Below are 22,263 nucleotides of genomic sequence, written 5' to 3' on the forward strand. Positions count from 1 at the left end.
TTGAAATGTGGTAAAAAAAAAAATTCTTCCCATTCCTTATGAAGAGCTAGTGTGATGTAAAATAAAGCAGGCCTGGCATACAGGAGGCGGCCAACATGCCTCAGAACCTCCACTGGCTTCCTTCCTGCTGCAGCCTTCACGGCTTGCTCAAACGCTGGCACACTGTTTGACTTCATCCGGTTTACCTGCAAGACGCGAGACTCGCCTCCCCGGGTCATTTCCTAAGCCCAGCCCACGCTCTTACACTTTGCTCAGCAACAAATTCATAGCAGGCCCTCGGTAAATATCGATTGGCTGATCAGATCAAAGGAAGATGGAGTAAAGATTTTTAAATAACCTACTGAGGAAACCAAAGACAGGTCTCTCTCAGGAAATGATTTACACAGCAATAAAAATAACAGTCACCGATTTCTCGTAGACTTTTGTACATGTGGCTCCTAGAAGTCCTTCCTAATGTCTCTATCAATCATATTTGCTATAAAAGGATTCTGATAAAAAAAGTTAATAGCTCTATTTTTTAAATCAGGAAACTTATTAAAAGAAGAAGAGGAGGAGGAGGAAGAGGACGAGAGGAAGAAGAAGAGGAAGAGAAAGAAGCAGTCGCCGTAGTAGCCGCCTGCCCATGCATGTGAAATATGGAGAAGCCACAGCCAGGTGGGGCCATGGACTCCTCCGGGCCGGCCTGTTGTCTCCCACAGTCCTCCAGCGGGCAGTGCCCTATCTTAGCACATCTGGGTTTGTGTGGGTCAGGGTGGAGGCTACCAGGACAGAAGATTCTGTAGGTCCCTCGTGGGGAAGGAGAAGCCCAGTTGGGGCTGGGTTTGTGTGCACCCAGACCTACCTCCTCCTGCATCCCACATTCCAGCAGCATTGTCACACACGCCTCAATGGGGAAGGCGATCTCCCGGCCACTGATCATGAGGTGCTCTTCCAGAGGCTTCCCGAAGGACGGTTTCTCTACCCAGGCCTCTGAGGGGGCGAAGCAAGAAAGGGATCAGTCGGCAGTTAGTACAGGTCACTCATGCTAGAAGATGTCTTTCCTCGGCTCATGCAGATTCTCTAAGACACGGAGGCCCAGTGGAGTCTCCATTCTTGTAGATTTGGGGATGAGGAAGAGGACTGGGCGGGGTGGATGGCTAACCACCTGCATCCAGAGCTACTGGGCTTCATGTTCCACATGCACCTCCAGACACATCCAGCACAACCCCCAACTCATCCCCTTGAGGGGGCAGTGTTCATGCATGTGTGTGCATGTGCATGCATTTGTGTGCATGTGTGTGTGCAACTGCACTGAGGTATCAGCTTGAGAAGTTTTAGTGGCTCATCTAAATGTGACCCTGTTGGGAGAGCATAAGGGTAACTGAAATACAAAAATCAGTCTCACTGGGGAAGGCAACCAGGCCCCCAACCTTTCCCTCCAAGGAAGGTTTGTACTCACCCTGTTGTGCTTTTATCTGAGGTAACACAGCCTGCAAAAGTGTCAGCGACTTCCGGTGGAACTCCGCCTGCACTTCGATTAGCTGAGAAAACACAAGGGCCAGTATTACCCTTTGCCAAAGGGCAGGGAGCACAGGCTTGCTGTGCCATGCAGGGGGCTCTGCATGGAGGCACTGCCTTACTCACACAGGAGGTGGAGTGCCCTGCTCCCTCCTCAAGGCACCTAAAATGAGATATACTAATTCAGCCTCTGTAGCAAGAAGTTAGCACAAAGAAATCTGGGAGGTAGGAAAACCATGAAGGAACAGGGGGGACCAGTCCACAGCTGGAGCCTGAGGGGAGCTTGCTTCGCTGGGGCCCGAGGGGAGCTTGCTTCGCTGGAGCCCGAGGGGAGCTTGCCTCACTGCTACCCTATCTTACATTGCACCCCATTCTCAAAGCCATAGGCAACGAAGAGAGGTGAAACAGGAAAACACAGCTGAGAACACATTTAGAACTCCATCTGCCTGTAAGATGGAGCTAAATGCCATCAGCCTGTGTATATGCTGGTTTCTGCACAGGGAGTTTAATACACGGCTGATCAGAAAGCATGTGGCCTGATGCACAGGGCTCTTCAAGTACCTTGGAGGCAAAACTGCTGTGGCTACAGTGATGCAGCCCAAAGAAAAAACTCTTTCAAGATGCTCTGTTTTGATCATCCACTACTATAAAAACTGCCAAAATGCTGATAAGAGCAGGTAAAAACCCACAGTTACTTCATTTATTTTTTAAGCCTTTCCTAAGACCCCGACACACACACACAATACTGAGCAGGAGGGGAGGGAGTCCCTCTGTGTAAACGCCTGGTACAAGGGGTCTAGACACTATTATCTCCAAGCAAAACTAGTATTTTTTTAAGAAATCAAGATATTGAAAGAAACAGTATACAAATGATAATTAGGCAGTCTAAGAAAGCTTGGAATGTGACCAATTCATTAATTGCAGAAACTCTACATTTTACCCTCAGAAATAAAACCAATGGTTTATACTTGAAAAAGTACTGCTTTTTAAGAATAGATTTTCCAAGTTGAAGGAATGCATGTCAGCTCTTTCAGGGCAGGTGGAGCTTGGAGCCTCGGGACCACCGAGGAAAGTAAGTGCTGGCAGGCTGCTCACAGCCCAGAGCTCTTCTATTCTGCCGGACCGCGGAGCACTGCAAGCCCTGCAGGCTCTCCCCTTCTCCTTTTCTTTACCTCCCTCCTTATCATGCAGTCACTGCCCCTAAACAAGGGCTTTCAGGTCTGAGCTGTATTCCCGACTTTAAAAGCACATGAGCTTAACTGGATTTTTAATTTGTATTTCTTTCTCCCAAATTTTGTTTCTGCTTTTATTTTTTTGACTTGCCTTTTCACTTACCCTGGTACAGAGCCAGAGTCCTAGTTATTTGGACCACATTATTCAAGTACGGATGACTCAGACCATGTTTCTCTACTCTCTCAATCTGCTCACTGATGAGAGACAGGCAAACGGGCTCCATTAATCATCGTTTACCTACTTGTCATCACCTTTGGCAAGAATCTACATTAAAAACAAATATGTGCAGGGGATGAGGCTATCTCCTTCTTCTTCCCGAGTTCCTGGTTTATGGGAGACCAGGGTTTCTTAACCTTGGCTTTACACTTGGGATGGAACAGTCCTTTGCGGTGGGGGTGGCCCTCTATATTGCTGAACATTTTGCAGCATCCTGGACCTGTACCCACTAGATGCCAGCTGCACCTTTCCTCAATGGTCAAAATGTCTCCAGACCTCACCCACATCTGCAGGAAGAGGGCACACAATCACCCCTGGTTGAGAACCACTGCCATAGACCACTGAGTTGCAATCATCTTCATGAATGGGTTACACTTAATTCTTAGGTTTTTAGAGAAATCCATACAAGGAGAAATAGAAGGCAGGATTCATGCACAGGTAAAACAAAGCCCCACTCTTTTTGGTGACATGCTCCACCAAGGGCCCCCCAGTTCCATGCCTATGTCCCTTCCTGTCTGCACCATGACTTTCACGAAAAGACTAAACAGTCTCACCATTCTGGACTCTTACTGTTTGAAAGTAGTTTGCATAGTCAATTTCTTTGGCCACAAAACTGTACATGTCAGCCGAGAGCTGGTCCTGTGGAAAGTAAAATGCACAACCATGAGCGGCTAAATGCAGGAGTCTCAATAGACATCACAGAACAAAGAGCCTTAACTATTCATTGTTTAATCTCATTTTTGATAATACCCAATGTATTACAAACTTTTCCCCTGGACATTTCCACATCTCCCAACCACGGCTCCAGGGAATCAATAGGCATGAAAAAAACACCTATGCCAGTAGTTCCCCCAGGGATTCTAACACGGGAGCCCCATCCAGAGTGAGGAGAGCTGGTGTGGGGCAGTGACGTGCAAATTACTTCCCTGTATCTCTGCAGCTTGTGCCACCACTCCACAGCAACCTCCTAGTACAAAATGTGCTCGGCTCCCCTGCAGAATTTCTTCCCTGTGATTGCTCCTTCATTATCAGTACTGATGGGTGGGCCACAAGTATACAGGAAAGACATGGCAATTTGGGGGAAGTTGGATTAGACTAGGTGGGCGGGCGAAGGGTTGCTGATTCAAAATTTGGAAAAACTGGACTCATCCAACATGGTACACAGAGTCATGGCGTTAACAGTCCCTCCCCATTCAGCTGTCCATGGATTGGGGGCAATGCCTAATGCTACCCCTGAATCTGGGATGTGCTGTCCATAGAGGAGAACAGTTTTCAGTGACTACAAAAATATCCAAGCAAGGTACAAAGTACATTTTGAACAAGATGCAGACTCTGTCACCAACCATACTTTTCAGTATATCAAACGTCTCTGAGCTTGTTTGTACCAGTCACTTGATCTCTAAAGTCCCTCCCTGTTTGGCAGCTTTAGGTGGGAGAGCCTCAGACAGATGTTTAGCTGAGGAAGCGGAGTCTCTGACACTGGGCTGCGGTGAACATGAGACCAGCACAAGAAGCTGATGCAGATGCTGAGTGAACTTAAGCAGGAACCACGTGCTCCAGGAAGAGCTGACTCACAGAATCTCAAGCATTCTGCACTAACCCGCTAGTCCTCAGCTCCTCAGCCCCTCAGCTGCCAAGTGAGCTCTTCTCAGTGAGAGCACTGGGACGTGAGGAGCAATCGGTTTCCTCTTCCAGCATCCTTGACAGGCAAACATCATGAAAGAGTTCTTGGACAGAAGGCCGCAGAACAAAAGCACAGAGATAAAGGGGAAGTCTGTTCTCTGGAGAGCTTTAAGCACAGAGTAGCCAATGCTATGCTTTGCCCAGTTTCAGACAACAAAGAATGGGGGGGAAATGAAGTAACATTTACTGAGAACAGTCTAGATGCCATGCACACTGTCACATGGAGTTCTCATCCATCTCTCTTAGGGGAGTGTTCTGAATTTCCAATTTCAGATGAGTAGCTACCAAGAGTTCAAGGATCTTATCCGTCTGTCCTCCACTCTCTCAACAGTGCTTCGCATAGTAGGGGCTTAACCACTAATTACTGAAAGAACAAATGAGGAGAAACAGAGGCCGAGCAATGGTAACTTTCGCTAAGAATAAAATGGGCTCTAAGCCACCACCTGAGCCCCCTGCACCAAAGCATCCATACACCTTTGTAGGACTACTGAACCTATCAAGGGTTCAAGAGAAAGTGGTCTTGTCAGGAAATCAACCTCCTCTGCCATCCCCTTGGCAGCTTGGATCAGGAGACATCCTGGCGATTGTGAGGGAGGCATTTCAAGTCAGGGAAATAAACAAAGGGTTGGGTGATAAAAATGGCTCTGCAGACAGATGGAAGGGACCCCTGGAAGGCTAAATGCCACATCAAATATGCCTTTAGTGACTCAGAATTGGAGCTCTGTCAATAGATGATCTTAGAAAATTCTTATCATCTGTGTGTGCCCTCAGGAGCATGAAAGGATTTTTTTTAAGGTGCAATTCGATTATTGTTTTCATAAATTGACAATGTGGATTCCAAATAAGCCACACTGCAAGTAAGAAATAAAAATGAAAACTATAAATCTAATCTAAGCCATTAGTGAATTTTCTTTATAACAAGGAAAAAAACTCATCAATAATCACCAGTTTAATGTACTTAAAAAATCATTTGTGTTCTGATTTTGCAACTAATCCACACTCAGAAAAATACAAAGAACAAAATTCACCTGTAATCCCATTAGAGAGAAAACTGCCATAAACACTATGCCATTTGCTCATTTTATATCTATTTTGAACAGCCGTATGTTTTGTATGATTGCTTGGTTTACAAAACCTAGGACCAAACTGTTTTGGAGTTTTGGAGCTCATCACCACCCCCATATGAGCAGGCTTCTTAACGGGCACACGACATTTAATATATGGTTCTATTGTTAGATATTGTGTTCCTAATTTTTCACTATTACAGTTACACTTGAATAAGCATCTATTCCTAAAGGTTTACACCATTTCTTAACTATTTCCTTAGGATAAATTCAACAGCTACAATGGATTTCGGTTATATATTACCCTATACTTAAATATTTCAGAAAGTATTGTTAACTTAAAAATTTCAGAAAGATGATAATGAGTTGGGACATCAGGGTTTCTTATACATCCTGGGCCAAATAGTCATCAGAAAGGTTATTCATATTATGCAGCACAATCCACAGTATTTTACTTGTTTTCCATACTAGCCTTTTAATTCTGTTTAATCACCATAAGATTTATAGATGTTCTAAACTTGTATTTTTTTTTTGATCAAGAGGTTAAATTTCTTCCAGATTTATTGTCTGTGTCATCTATTAACTCATTGGCATTTAAGTACCTATTTTCCAATGGGAGTCTTCATCTATTTCTAATTTTTAAGATTTTTAAACATTCTTTAGATTGTTGAGACTATTGGTTCTATCAATATGATTAATATTCCCCCCAATTTGCTATTTGCTTTTTGATACTATTTATATATTTTTTGGTACTGTATTTTTTATGACCTTTCTATGTAGTATCTATTACATTTTTCTCTTTCGGATTTCCTCTTTCAGTACTATGCTTAACCACTTCTCAACCAACACTATAAATATCAATATGTATGTTCAGTAGAGTATATAACATTTAAATCCTTGATAAATATGGAATTTTTTTGGGACTTGTACCAGATACAGATTTTTTTCCAAAGACCTACCCAAATGTCTCAGAATTATTCAGGAATAGAGTAGATTATCCCTATGGATTGGAAATGTCACAAATGAAACTTCTCATATATTTGGATTTTGGAATTTCTTTTAGCTGGTATTCCTATGTTTTTTCACTCATCTATTTTTTTAAAAGTACCTAAATTTTAATTATGGAACTCTATGTTTTCAGAGGTAGTAGTTAAAGTTCCTATAATTCCCCCACATTAACTTAGAAAGCTTTTATCAAACCCTTTAAAATATTTAAAGCAATTATATCACCTTACCACTGTTCCAATAAAATTGATTTAGGGAAATTCAAATTCTTATAGTACTGACCCTTCTCTACTAGAACATCTCCTAGTTTTATAAAATCTTCTCTGATTTCTTTAATAACATTTTTTGGTATATCCTGTGATGTAATCATAGGATTTTAAGTATTTCTATTGTTAAAAACAAATCTCTAAGATACTCATAAGTACAGTTTCTTAAATACTTTTTCTTGGTAAAAGTAAGCCCTTGGTTTTTATTGTTCACTTCTTGTTTCCAGTCCAGTATGTAGGACGCTTAGGAGTCCTCACAGTATGCAATAGGATGAAAAAACTGAAAAACTAACAACTCTTCTTAGATCCATCAGAGAAGTGTGATCACAGGGCAAACTGCTCCCCTCAAAATTAGAGGGACAGATGGGTGAATATCAAATTACAACTTACTGGAGCAGAAATCCATGAGCAGAAACTACTATGGAAACCAGTACTGGTACAGGAAAACCTGAAGTGTTTTTGTTAAGTTGCTGGAGACTCAGTATGGACAAGTCTGAGAATTTAATACTCCAGGGGGACCCAGTCATTGGGAGCCCCCACACTTTTCTGAATTTAACCCCCAGGAGCTCTACCAGGTTTTCACAGTGAGTATCAGAGAAAAATCCTCTGCTGCTTTCCAGCAAAGGAAAGAGAAAGGAACTATTTTTAAATACACTAGAGCATTCTATTCTCCTGGACAAGGCTTACCTTCAGGAGAAATTATTTGATCAGAGCTTAATCTGCTAAGGTTTTATCAAAGCCTTAACTATCTGTGGGAGAGGGGAATATCCAATTCTAGCAGGCTCTAGACAACCTGTTTCTTACCTAAGCACAAAAGTAAAAAAAAAAAAAAAAAAAAAAGAGAAGTGGTTAAGCATAGTACTCAACATCATATGTCATTAGTGAACTGAAAAAAAAAATCAAAATCTTACAAGCTAAAAACAACAACAACTGAGTTGCCCCGGTGAAGTTCATGGCCAGGGACTGAGGCTTACCTCGAAGACTGACACCCAGTCACAGGATTGCCGAGTGTTTCTCCTCTCCACCCCCATCTTACCATACATTACTAAAGGCCTATTTACCACTGTTCCTTTTACCCAGTATATCATGCCCACCTTTCAACAAAAAATTGGAAGTCATGCTAAAAGGCAAAAACAGATTGAAGAAACTGAACAAGAGTCAGAAATGACAGGAGTGTTGGAATTATCTAGGAATTTTGATTTCTTAAAGATATGATTACAAGAATTAGGCTTGAGATGGATTAATGATTGTGCATTGAGCATTGACTCCCCTATACAGAATTTTATTGTTGTTAACAACCATTTGATCAATAAATATGAGAGATGCCCTCTCAAAAAAAAAATAGCAAATCTAATCCAGTAGTAAACAATTTGTGTCACAAAAAAAAAAAAGTGCTAAGGGCTTTAATGCAAAAGGAGACAACCTGCAAGGACAGATGGGTAAGTAGAGGACATAAATTCTAAGAAAGAATGAAAAAGAAATGCTAACAATCAAAACACTGTAACATAAATGAAGAATGCCTCTGATGGGCTCAGCAGTAGGTTGGACATGGCTGAGGAAATAATCTCTGAGCTTAAGGATGACACAAAAAATCCCTAACAAAAAATCAAAGAGAAAAAAAACTGAGAAAAAAGAACAGGATATCCAATGACAGTGAAATAATTTCAAAAGGTGTAACATATGAATGATAGGAATACAAGAACAGAAGAAAGAGAGAAAGGAATGGAAGCAACATCTGAAGCAATAATGACTGAGAATTTCCCCAAACTGATATCAGACATCAAACCACAGATCCAGGAAGCTCAGAGAACAGCAAGCAAAAAGGATGAATGCCAAAAAAAAAAAAAAAAAAAAAAAACTATTTCTCGGCATATCACATTCAAACTTCAAAAAATCAAAAACAAATTGGAAATCTGCAATGAAGCCAGATGGAAAAAACACCTTACTTGCAGAAGACTAAAAATAAGAATACCCTACTTCTCAGAAAGAAGCAAGATACCAAGTAGAGTGAAATATTTAAAGTGTTGAGAGACAGAGAGAAAAAACCCCACCAACCTAGAATTTTGTGCCCTGCAAAATTATCCTTCAAAAGTAAGGGGAACTAGAGACTTTCTCAGACAAGAAACATTGAGGAATTTGTTGCCAGTAAACCTGCCTTGCAGAAAATATCAAAAGTTCTTCAGAAAGAATGAAAATGATATAGGTCAGAAACTCAGAAGTATATAAAGAAAGAACATCAGAGAATGAATAGGTGAAGGTAAAATAAAACTTTCATTTTTCTTATTCTTAACAGACCTGATAAACATGTTCAAAATAATAGCAAAATAATAGCAAAAATATAGCAATAATATATACATATATATATGTGTTTATTTATAAAACTGAATAAGTGCAGTGAACAAAATTAGGAATATTTTCCTACTATGAGATACTTGGACTAAATGTGAAGCACTATGTGTTATTCAAAAGTGGACTAGGATTAGTTGTAAATGTATATTGCAAACTCTAGGAGAATCACTAAAAAAAATTAGACAAAGTAATATAATGGACTCACTAAGAAAGGAGAAAAATAAAATCATATAAAATGCCAAATTGAAACTCCGCAAAGGCAGAAAAAGTGTAGAAGACAAAAACAGGAACACAGAACAGGGCAATCAATTAAAAAACAGTAACAAATATAGTAACTAGTACTCCAAGTATATTCAACAATCACTTAACATCAGCAGTCTACATACATCAGTTAAAAGACAGAGAGAGAATGGATCAAACAACAAAACCCAAGTATATGTTATCTACAAGAAACCCACTCTAAATATAAAGATACATATAAATTAAAAATGAAGGGATAGAAAAAGATGTATCATGTGAACACTAATCACAACAAAGTGGGAGTGGCTCTATTAATTTCACAGAGCAGAATTCAGAGCAAGGGAAGTTGTCATGGATAAAGAGGGACAACACATAATGATACACGGGTCACTTTACAAGAAGATAACAATCCTTAACATGTATGCACTTAACTACAGAGCACCAAAGTACATGAGTGAATGTGACAGAACCATAAGGAGTACTAAGGAATCTGTTATTAACAGTTGGAGCTATAAACACTTCAATATCAGAAATGGACAGATCCAATGGGCAGAAAATCTGTATTAATATAGTTGAACTCAACAGCACCATCAATCAACTAGATATGATTGACATTTGTTGCCTACATCAATCAAAAGCTGAACACACATTCTTTGCAGGATCACATGGAACATCTACTAAGAAAGACCACATTTGGGCCACAAAACACACTTTGGCAAATTTAAGAGAATTTAAATCATACAATGTTTGTTTTCTGACTACAATAGAATTAAACTGGAACCAGTAACAGAAAAATAGCAGGAAAATCCCTAAATACCTGGGAAGTTAAACAACACATTCCTAAAGACCAACCCAATTTAAAAATGGGCAAAAGATTTAAGCAGACATATCACCAAAGAATATATACAGAAAGCATACAAACATACGAAAAGATGCTCAACATCACATGTCATTAGCAAACTGAAAATTAAAACAATGAAATACCACTGCACATCTATTAGAATGGCCAATGTTCAAAACACAGTCAACCAAATGCCGACAAAGACAGGCAGCTGCAAAAACTCCCATTCGTTGCTGGTGGACTGCAAAATGGGACAGCCACTTTGGAAGACAGTCTCACAGTTGCTTATGAAACTCAACATATGATCCAGCAATTGTGCTCCTGGCTGTTTACCTACATTAAATTAAAACTGACATCCACACAAAAACCTGCACACAGATGTTTACAGCAACTTAATAGTTGCCAAAATTTGGAAGGAAGCAAGATGTCCTATGGTAGGTGAATGGATAAACCACAGTACACGCAGACAATGGAATATTATTTAGAGCTAAGAAGAAATGAGCTATTAAGCCATGAAAACACATGGGAAGAACTTGAATGCATATTACTAAATGAAAAGAGCCAATTTGAAAAAAGGCTATATACTGAATGACACAACATTCTGGAAAAGGCAGAACTACGGAGACAATAGAAAGAGCAGTGGCTGCCAGGGTTAGGAGGAAGGGAGGGATGAATAGGTGGAACACAGAGGATTTTTAGAGCAGTGAAATTACTCTATATGAGACTACAATGGTGACTCCATATCAGTATACATTTGTCAAAACCCCTAGAATGTACAACATCAAGAGCAAAACTGAATGTAAACTGTAGACTTTGGTTGACCATGATGTATAAATATAAGTTCACTGATCATAACAGATGAGTCATTGTGGGGCAGGAAGTTGACAGTGGGTGAGGCACTGCATAGGTGGGGGCAGGGGACATATGGGAATGCCACATTCCACTTAATTATGCTGTGAACCTAAAAGTGCTTTAAAAAGAAAAGCCAATTAATTTAAAAAGTTTGTTGTTTAAAAAATAATTTCAAAAGAAAGAAAGAATGAATACATGAGCTAGAAATTTTTGATGCTGGCCAATTTTATATTTCTGTGCTCTTCTGATTTGCTTTGTGTTGCAGCCTCTCCTGTTATTTACACATTGACTTTTCATTTTCTCTCTTCAATATCTACTAACTTTTCTACCACTGTTTTTATGTCTCTTTGGTTCTTAATATTCTAGAAGAAATTAAGCTTTTCTCTGGATTGTTGGTTCAATTTTCTGCACTGTTAATTGTATTCTTTATATTCATTTTTTATTTATTTTCATTTTCAAAAAATTTTTACTAATAAATTTATTAAACTTTTATTTTTAAAAAGTAATCCAAAATTAATCTCTCTCATTTCATTTTCCATTTAACTTGGCAATTTTATATCACCTTTATCTGTTGCTGCCTAAAGTCTATATTCCCTTGAATTTTATTTGGGGGACCACAATTATCTAAAATTTATTGTTGGTATCAGTAAATTTTCTACATTAGTATTTTAATTTTTTAGTACTTTGTTTTCTAACATAGAAAAATAATCTTTTCAGGACTATTTTCTTAAACCTTAAATTGGCAAGCATCTCCTTCTTGCTCCTTACTGCCCACTCTGACAGAATCTCGGAACGTATGTCTTACCCAATATAAGTCTCGTGACTCAGCAGCCTGGGGAGGCTGGGTGGGGAGGGGCTGCTGCCAAACAGGATGCTTGTAGTCAACTTCACTTCACCACAATTATTATTTCTTTAAGTTTGGTGAAGCCATGAGGCCTAGGAACATCTTTCTGTTGATAATGTGCTTTGTCCTCTCTGTTGGGTAAATAAAATGGCTGTGGCCAGGCTCCTTGGTGTTACTGCTGCCTGACACATCAGAGAAGGTTGCATCAGTGTGTCAGAAGCCTTTGGCTTCCTAAGAGGTGTGGCTGCACTTGCCCTTAGACCTTATAGGGGTAGAGTCTTCTGGCAGAAGGGATCTGAGTCATGTAACGATTCTTCAACTATTCCTCAGCCTTACAAATTAGAACGTAGTAGTGGGTCCTGCTGAGATCTCAGTTACTGACTTAAAATAACACTAAATTAATTTTCTAACAAAAGGAGCTGTGAGAAACGACTCAGTGTCGTCTTTTGGCCTGACAGTAAATGTTCACTCAGGTGTTACTGGGATGAGGACAAAGCAAGCTGGACATGTGCCTTCCAGCTGCCATCTTCCCTGGATTCAAGCTTGAGTTCCACAGTGCAAAGATCATATACTGGAGAACTGTAAGACGGAAAAGAGGAGACATACGTTTAAGAAGAGAGGCCGTGACTTAGTGGGAAAGGCGATGATGTGGCTCCCAGGCTGCTGAATCACGAAACTTCTATTGGACAAAACACAGGTTCTGAGAAGATTCTGTCAGAGTGGGCAGTAAGGAGCAAGAAAGATGTTTGCCAGCTTAAGGTTTAAGAAAATAGTTCCGAATAGATTATTTTTCTATGTTAGAAATTCTATTTTTCTATGTTAAGACATTCTTAGTGAGATCCTGTCACTAAATATGTAAGTGAGGGGATGTGGGGTGACACATCTCAAGGGGAGATACCAACGGGGAAGGTGAAAACATTACCTCCCAGGGAAAACCCTAGGGCTGCAGCAAGTCTCCTTTCTAATAAAATGAAAAAACAAAACAAAACCGATTTGCAGCCATCAGGTAGATTGATTTTCTAGTCACTGTCTTCTCTAGCATTACCTCAGTGTTTCAGGTCCTTCCTCACTGTCTCTTCTCTTATTGAAATATTACCAACAATGTACATCTCCCTGGATGTATTGGTTCAGAGGCCTTTTCTAGGGGCCTCAGGAAGAAAAGAGAAGCATGTGCCAGCTGTGAAGAGTAGCACTTGTCTCTCTGAAATATGGAAGAAGAGAGAGATTGGATGGGCTCCCAAAGGCACGCTGGCACAGAATCCTGCTCCTGCCCATCTGCCTGAGGTCTCAGCAGGTTCTGGCTGATGATACACCTTGCCATGGTTTTCCTGGTAGGCTAAAGCCCTCTGGGTCCAAAGATCTGAGGAGCTTTGTCCTCTCTGTGCCTTAACAGAGGAATCAGATCGCCACTTTACATGCCATCAGCCTACAAGCTGTCATTTTGCTGGTTTGCCACAGTGTATGATATCCTAAAGATTTGTCTTGTCTGCTGAGGAAATACAAAACCATTCCCTTGAAGATATCAAGGGAAATGACCCATGTAGGGAAATCTAGGAAGGCAAAAGAGGACCATAGTACATTAGGAGAGAAGAAAATGAATGAAGTAGAAATAAGAGTCGGAAGAGAACTTTAGCAAAAACATAACCGGATGCTCCCAAGGGGATCAGCTCAGTACACAAATAAAACTACTGAGAACACAGTGTGTGGCTTTATGAACTAGATATGATCATTATAAAGTCCATATAATAAAATAGAGGACATAGGCTTGAAGGGCCCCCACGAGTAAGATGGCGAACTTCTGGCTTCTCTTCGGGGTCCTCGGTTCCCGCCGGCCCCACCTGAAGCCCAATCACCTCTCGCCCCCCTCCCAATCCCAGCACCTAGCCAACAGCCACCAGTCCCATAGAAGTAACACCACAATCACCCTATGCCCCTTCCTATATAACCCAGCACCTTTCCCTAATAAAGCGGAATTCTTCGGTGAATTGCTGCTGTGTGTCGCTCCTTTCCTTTCAAGGCTAGCCAAGATAATGATGAAAAAGAATGTGGGCTATCTTATTGAATATTATAATTGCTACAAGGTCTAATGAATTCTAAATTCATTAGAATAGAAATTGTATAGCATTATCCCAGGAATAAACAAACAGATAAGTAGAATGCAGAGCCCAGAAATAAATTTGAGCAATTAGATGATAGGATTTCACTTCAAGGGGAGGCTGCTTATTTTAATAAGTGGTGCTGGCCTAATTGGCTACCCTATGTGGAAAACACAATAAATTCAACCTTACCCCATGTGCAAAAAGAAATTTCAGGCATACAAAATGAAACAAAGTAGGTATATAAAACACATTAAAAATATTAAAAGAAAATTAGAGGTGAAAGTTTCAACCTTGAGTTGGAAGATGCCTGATGGACATGTGGGATCCTTTCCCATGCCACGTATACAATGAAGATTTTAATGACAGACACTGACACAAACAAACTCAAAAGACAAGTGGCTGGAAAAGGCATCTGCAGCACAACAGATAGAAGAAAGTTTAACACCCCTAACAAGCTGAGGACCTCTGTAAATTAATATTTTTAAAAAGTAGAAATATTGGTCTGACTGCCAATACAGATAGGCAACTTGCCAGACTGAGAATGCCTGTAAATAAATGAAGAACACCCAATAAATACACAGAGATACACTAAGAGCCACTAATATTAAAGGAAATTAAAATTACAATAACATAGAGAGAGATTTTTTTTCCCCCTTACCAGACTGGCAAAAAATGAAAATAGGAACAATGTACATTACAAGGAAAAAGAAGGGGAAATGTGCAGTTCTGTATATGGCTGCTGAGAGTGTGAATTGCATTTTCCTTTTTAGAGAAATAAAATCAATTAAAATAAAAAATGTATAAGTAGTCTTTAACCTAAGAATATCACTTTTGGGAATATACCCTAAAGGAAAAAAAATTTACTACTGTATAAGTAAATATATTTAAGGATGTTGATAGCAAAAAAACAAAACACACTAGTTTGAATATCCATCACTAGGAAAAAAGCTAGATAAATTATATGTATATAGCCCTATGGTACCTTATTAAAAAGACTAAGTTAGATCTATAGCTAATAACCTGGAGAGATATCCAGGCTGTATTGTTAATTGAGAAAAGCAAGTGGTAGATTAATATAAACACCACACACAGATAACTAGGAAAATGCTATGTATGAGTGTGCATCTGATGATTATGAAAAAGGGGCGGAAGGCTATATAAGAGGCTCTAAAACTGGCTTCCTCATCCTTTTAACTTCTACGGTCATTTGGCATGTAGTAGAGGTATTGTTCACCACAAATCTTAAATATTGGTCAGGAAGGGAAACTGGTTATCTCTGGAAACAGAGGGGCTGCTGAGCAGGAATGAAGGGAATTACTGGCATTTTTCTTGATATATTTTCTTTTTTTATGTGTATTGTTTTTGTAATCTGAGGAGAAATTTAACACAGTTTTTAGTAAAAAACAGCAAATGTAAGATGCTACACACAGATGAATTAGAAGCTATTCAACTTTTATTCTGATCTATTTGGACATTCACATCAATATCCTCTCTTAACACCACCCTTTCTTGTCTTCTAAAGAAGTAATTTTGAAAGAAACGAGATTCTTAATTAAGGAACAGCAGTCTGTGGTACATGGATAGAGAACACACAGAGCAGAAGGGACATCAGCACGAGAGGAAAGCTATACTTTGAGAACAACACCAGCTAGATAATTGCCATTTGCTCGAGAGCTCAAATGACAAATCAGCTGTATGCCATGCATCTCGGATCTGAAGCACTGGTCTTACTTTACTTGGTTACACAGTACTGTAGGCTGAGAGAGAATCAGTTCTTTAAAGATTGTTCCACGTTTCTAATACCACAGAGAAATTCCATCTGACCCTGAACATCACCTGAATGCGAGGCCAAAGTGAAAGGATGAGCCGGGGGACAAGCTAACAAGACTAGTAGAGCCACAAGGAACAAGACATCTGCATGCAGAGTGTTGACTCTCCTTTAAAACTGTGTGTGATGTGGGGAGGAGCCAACATGGTGGCATGAGTAGGACAGTGGGAATCTCCTCCCAAAAACATATATATTTTTGAAAATACAACAAATACAACTAATCCTAAAAGAGAGACCAGAAGACACAGGACAACAGCCAGACTACATCCACACGTGCGAGAGCCCAGTGCCTGGTGAAAGGGGTAAGATACAAGCCCCGGCCCAGCGGGACCCAAGCGCCCCTCACCCTAGCTCCCGGCGGGAGGGAGAGGGAGCCCAGAACTGCTAAACACCCAGCCCCAGCCATCCGCACCAGAGCGCAGACACAGTGCATGCATGGGGCCCTGGATACTAGGGAAACAGGGCAGGAGGACTGGTGAGCGGGTCCCGAAGCTGATGCCCCTGTGACAAAGAAAAGTGAGTGCTTTTTGAAAGTCTTCAAGGGACAGGAACGCAACAGCTGGATGGAAACAACACAGGTCACAGTCCAGCAGCTGGAAATTACAGGGAAAACTGGGTGCATTAACCCACTGGGGAACAGCTCTGAGACCCCTCACGGAGGTAAACAGCCAAACAGCTGCCCGTCCATTACCCCTCCCGGCGCTGCGAAAGCAGAGAAGCAGCCTAAGGCTGGCCTCGCCCTCAGAAAGGGAGCTTCCTCCATACCAGCCGGGCAAGACACAAAGACCCAGTCTACACGCAAATAACCAACACAAGCCACTAGGGGTTGCAGTTGTCCCAGTAAAGAAAGGCCAGTAGCAAGTGGAAAGTTTGGCCCTCCCAGCTGACACTCAATAGGACCTATCAACATGGAAAGGCAAAAAAATATGACCCAGACAAGACTAACCCAGACAGCGTCGGCATCTGCTACATCGTCCCCTGAGAAGGAACCTGGGGAGATAGATTTAACCAGTCTTCCTGAAAAAGAATTCAAAACAAAAGTCATAACCATGCTGATGGATTTGCAGAGAAATATGCAAGAACTAAGGAAGGAGAATACAGAAATAAAACAACCTCTGGAAGGACTTCAAAACAGAATGGACGAGATGCAAGAGACCATTAATGGACTAGAAAACAGAGAACAGGAATGCAGAGAAGCTGATGCAGAGAGAGATAAAAGGATCTCCAGGAATGAAAGAATTCTAAGAGAGCTGAGTGACCAATCGAAATGGAACAATATCCACATTATAGTGGTACTAGAAGAAGAACAGAAAGAAAAAAGGGACAGAAAGTGTCTTTGAAGAAATAATTGCTGAAAACTTCCCCAAACTAGGGGAGGAAATGGCCTCTCAGACAACAGAGGTACACAGAACTCCCATGACAAGGGATCCAAGGAGGGCAACACCAAGACACATAATAATTAAAATGGCAAAGATCAAAGACAAGGACAAAGTATTAAAGGCAGCCAGAGAGAAAAAAAAGGTCACCTACAAAGGAAAACCCAGCAGGCTATGATCAGACTTCTCAACAGAAACCCTACAGACCAGAAGAGAATGGCATGATATACTTAATGCAATGAAACAGAAGGGCCTCGAACCAAGACTACTGTATCCAGCACGATTATCATTTAAATATGAAGGAGGGATTAAACAATACCCAGACAAGCAAAAGTTGAGGGAATTTGCCTCCCACAAACCACCTCTACAAGGCATCTTACAGGGACTGCTCTAGATGGGAGCACTCCTAAGAAGAGCACAGAACAAAACGCCCAACGTATGAAGAAGGGAGGAGGAGGAATAAGAATGGAGAGAAATAAAGAATCATCAGACCATGTTTATAATAGCTCAACAAGCGAGTTAAGTTAGACAGTAAGAGAGTAAAGGAACTAACCCTGAACCTTTGGTAACCACAAACTTAAAGCCTGCAATGGCAGTAAGTTCATACCTCTCAATAATCACCCTAAATGTAAATGGACTGAATGCACCAATCAAAAGACACAGAGTAATAGAATGGATAAAAAAGCAAGATCCATCCATATGCTGCTTACAAGAGACTCACCTCAAACCCAAAGACATGCACAGACTTAAAGTCAAGGGATGGAAAAAGATATTTCATGCAAACAACAGAGAGAAAAAAGCAGGTGTTGCAATTCTAGTATCAGACAAAACAGACTTCAAAATAAAGAAAGTAACAAAAGATAAAGAAGGACATTACAACAGAGAGAAAAAAGCAGGTGTTGCAATTCTAGTATCAGACAAAACAGACTTCAAAATAAAGAAAGTAACAAAAGATAAAGAAGGACATTACATAATGATAAAGGGCTCAGTCCAACAAGAGGATATAACCATTATAAATACATATGTACCCAATACAGGAGCACCAACATATCTGAAACAAATACTAACAGAACTCAAGGAGGAAACAGAATGCAATGCATTCACTCTGGGAGACTTCAACATACCACTCACGCCAAAGGGCAGATTCACCAGACAGAAAATAAGTAAGGACACAGAGGCACTGAACAACACACTAGAACAGATGGACCTAATAGACATCTACAGAACTCTACATCCAAAAGCAACAGGATATACATTCTTCTCAAGTGCACATGGAACATTCTCCAGAATAGACCACATACTAGCCACAAAAAGAGCCTCAGTAAATTCCAAAAGATTGAAATCCTACCAACCAACTTTTCAGACCACAAAGGCATAAAACTAGAAACAAACTGTACAAAGAAAGCAAAAAGACTCACAAACACATGGAGGCTTAACAACATGCTACTAAATAATCAATGGATCAATGACCAAATCAAAATGGAGATCCAGCAATATATGGAAACAAACGACAACAACAACACAAAGCCGCAACTACTGTGGGATACAGCAAAAGCGGTCTTAAGAGGAAAGTATATAGCAATCCAGGCATATTTAAAGAAGGAAAAACAATCCCAAATGAATGGTCTAATGTCACAATTATCGAAATTGGAAAAAGAAGAACAAATGAGGCCTAAGGCCAGCAGAAGGAAGGACATAATAAAGATCAGAGAAGAAATAAATAAAATTGAGAAGAATAAAATTGAGAACAATAGCAAATATCAATGAAACCAAGAGCTGGTTCTTCGAGAAAATAAACAAAATAGATAAGCCTCTAGCCAGACTTATTAAGAGGAAAAGAGAGTCAACACAAATCAACAGAATCAGAAACGAGAAAGGAAAAATCACGACAGACCCCACAGAAATACAAAGAATTATTAGAGAGTACTATGAAAACCTATATGCTAACAAGCTGGGAAACCTAGAAGAAATGGAAAACCTCCAAGAAAAATACAACCTTCCAAGACTGACCCAGAAAGAAACAGAAAATCTAAACAGACCAATTACCAGCAACGAAATTGAAGTGGTAATCAAAAAACTACCACAGAACAAAACCCCCGGGCCAGATGGATTCACCTCGGAATTTTATCAGACATACAGGGAAGACATAATACCCATTCCCCTTAAAGTTTTCCAAAAAATAGAAGAGGAGGGAATACTCCCAAAGTCATTCTATGCAGCCAACATCACCCTAATACCAAAACCAGGCAAAGACCCCACCAAAAAAGAAAACTACACACCAATATCCCTGATGAATGTAGATGCAAAAATACTCAACAAAATATTAGCAAACCGAATTCAAAAATACATCAAAAGGATCATACACCATGACCAAGTGGAATTCATCCCAGGGATGCAAGGATGGTACAACATTCGAAAATCCATCAACATCATCCACCACATCAACAAAAAGAAAGACAAAAACCACATGATCATCTCCATAGATGCTGAAAAAGCATTTGACAAAATTCAACATCCATTCATGATAAAAACTCTCAGCAAAATGGGAATAGAAGGCAAGTACCTCAACATAATAAAGGCCATTTATGATAAACCCAGAGCCAACATTATACTGAACAGCGAGAAGCTGAAAGCTTTTCCTCTGAGATTGGGAACTAGGCAGGGATGCCCACTCTCCCCACTGTTATTTAACATAGTACTGGAGGTCCTATCCACGGCAATTAGACAAAACAAAGAAATACAAGGAAGCCATATTGGTAAAGAAGAAGTTAAACTGTCACTATTTGTAGATGACATGATATTGCACATAAAAACCCCTAAAGACTCCACCCCAAAACTACTAGAACTGATATCAGAATACAGCAAAGTTGCAGGATACAAAATTAACACACAAAAATCTGTAGCTTTCCTATACACTGACAATGAACCAACAGAAAGAGAAATCAGGAAAACAACTCCATTCACAATTGCATCAAAAAGAATAAAATACTTAGGAATAAACCTAACCAAAGAAGTGAAAGACTTATACTCTGAAAACTACAAGTCACTCTTAAGAGAAATTAAAGGGGACACTAATAAATGGAAACTCATCCCATGCTCATGGCTAGGAAGAATTAATATCATCAAAATGGCCATCCTGCCCAAAGCAATATACAGATTTGATGCAATCCCTATTAAACTACCAGCAACATTCTTCAATGAACTGGAACAAATAATTCAAAAATTCATATGGAAACACCAAAGACCCCGAATACCCAAAGCAATCCTGAGAAAGAAGAATAAAGTAGGGGGGACCTCACTCCCCAACTTCAAACTCTACTATAACGCCATAGTAATCAAGACAATTTGGTACTGGCACAAGAACAGAGCCACAGACCACTGGAACAGACTAGAGACTCCTGACATTAACCCAGACATATATGGTCAATTAATATTTGATAAAGGAGCCATGGACATACAATGGCGAGATGAAAGTCTCTTCAACAGATGGAGTTGGCAAAACTGGACAGCTACATGTAGGAGAATGAAACTGGACCATTGTCTAACCCCATATACAAAAGTAAACTCAAAATGGATCAAAGATCTGAATGTAAGTCATGAAACCATTAAACTCTTGGAAAAAAACATAGGCAAAAACCTCTTCGACATAAACATGAGTGACCTCTTCTTTAACATATCTCCCAGGGCAAGGAAAACAACAGCAAAAATGAACAAGTGGGACTATATTAAGCTGAAAAGCTTCTGTACAGCAAAAGACACCATCAATAGAACAATAAGGAACCCTACAGTATGGGAGAATATATTTTTAAATGACAGATCCGATAAAGGCTTGACGTCCAGAATATATAAAGAGTTCACATGCCTCAACAAACAAAAAACAAATAACCCAATTAAAAAATGGGCAGAGGAACTGAACAGACAGTTCTCCAAAAAGGAAATAGAGATGGCCAACAGACACATGAAAAGATGCTCCACATCGCTAATTATCAGAGAAATGCAAATTAAAACTACAGTGAGGTATCACCTCACACCAGTAAGGATGGCTGTCATCCAAAAGACAAACAACAACAAATGTTGGCAAGGCTGTGGAGAAAGAGGAACACTCCTACACTGCTGGTGGGAATATAAACTAGTTCAACCATTGTGGAAAGCAGTATGGAGGTACATCAAAATGCTCAAAACGGACTTACCATTTGACCCAGGAATTCCACTCCTAGGAATTTACCCTAAGAATGTAGCAATCAATTTTAAGAAAGACAGATGCATCCCTATATTTATCACAGCACTATTTACAATAGCCAAGAATTGGAAGCAACCTAAATGTCCATCGGTAGATGAATGGATAAAGAAGATGTGGTAGATATACACAATGGAATACTACTCAGCCATAAGAAGAGGGCAAATCCTACCATTTGCAGCAACAAGGATGGAGCTGGAGGGTATTATATTCAGTGAAATAAGCCAAGCGGAGAAAGAGAAATTCCAAATGATTTCACTCATCTGTGGAGTATAAGAACAAAGGAAAAACTGAAGGAACAAAACAGCAGCGGAATCACAGAACCCAAGAATGGACTAACAGGTACCAAAGGGAAAGGGACTGGGGAGGATCGGTGGGTAGGGAGGGATAAGGGGGGGAGAAGAAGGGGGGTATTAAGATTAGCATGCATAATGGGGGGGTGGGAGAAAGGGGAGGGTTGTACAACACAGAGAAGACAAGTAGTGATTCTACAACATTTTGCTATGCTGATGGACAGTGACTGTAAAGGGGTTTATAGGGGGGACCTGGTATAGGGGAGAGTCTAGTAAACAAAATACTCTTCATGTAAGTGTAGATTAATGAAAAAAAAAAAAAAGAAAGAAAAGGGGGATT

The 22,263-nt window shown here is 40.1% G+C and overlaps 1 protein-coding gene across 5 annotated transcripts in view; it reads right to left on the reverse strand.

The window, feature by feature from the left end:
• Window positions 1-22,263, reverse strand: part of ARHGAP44 (Rho GTPase activating protein 44) — a 187,179-nt gene that overhangs the window by 43,621 nt on the left and 121,295 nt on the right. For all 5 annotated transcript variants that reach the window (XM_037001383.2, XM_037001381.2, XM_037001380.2 and 2 more), the window contains 3 exons: window positions 3,517-3,585; window positions 1,439-1,520; window positions 842-969 (listed from right to left, as the gene is read on the reverse strand). In XM_037001383.2, coding sequence (XP_036857278.1) covers window positions 842-969; window positions 1,439-1,520; window positions 3,517-3,585 — 279 coding nt within the window. The remainder of the gene's footprint in view (window positions 1-841; window positions 970-1,438; window positions 1,521-3,516; window positions 3,586-22,263) is intronic.

The sequence above is a fragment of the Manis javanica genome, chromosome 4 (assembly GCF_040802235.1).
Source record: "Manis javanica isolate MJ-LG chromosome 4, MJ_LKY, whole genome shotgun sequence".
In the NCBI taxonomy this organism is placed as follows: domain Eukaryota; kingdom Metazoa; phylum Chordata; class Mammalia; order Pholidota; family Manidae; genus Manis; species Manis javanica.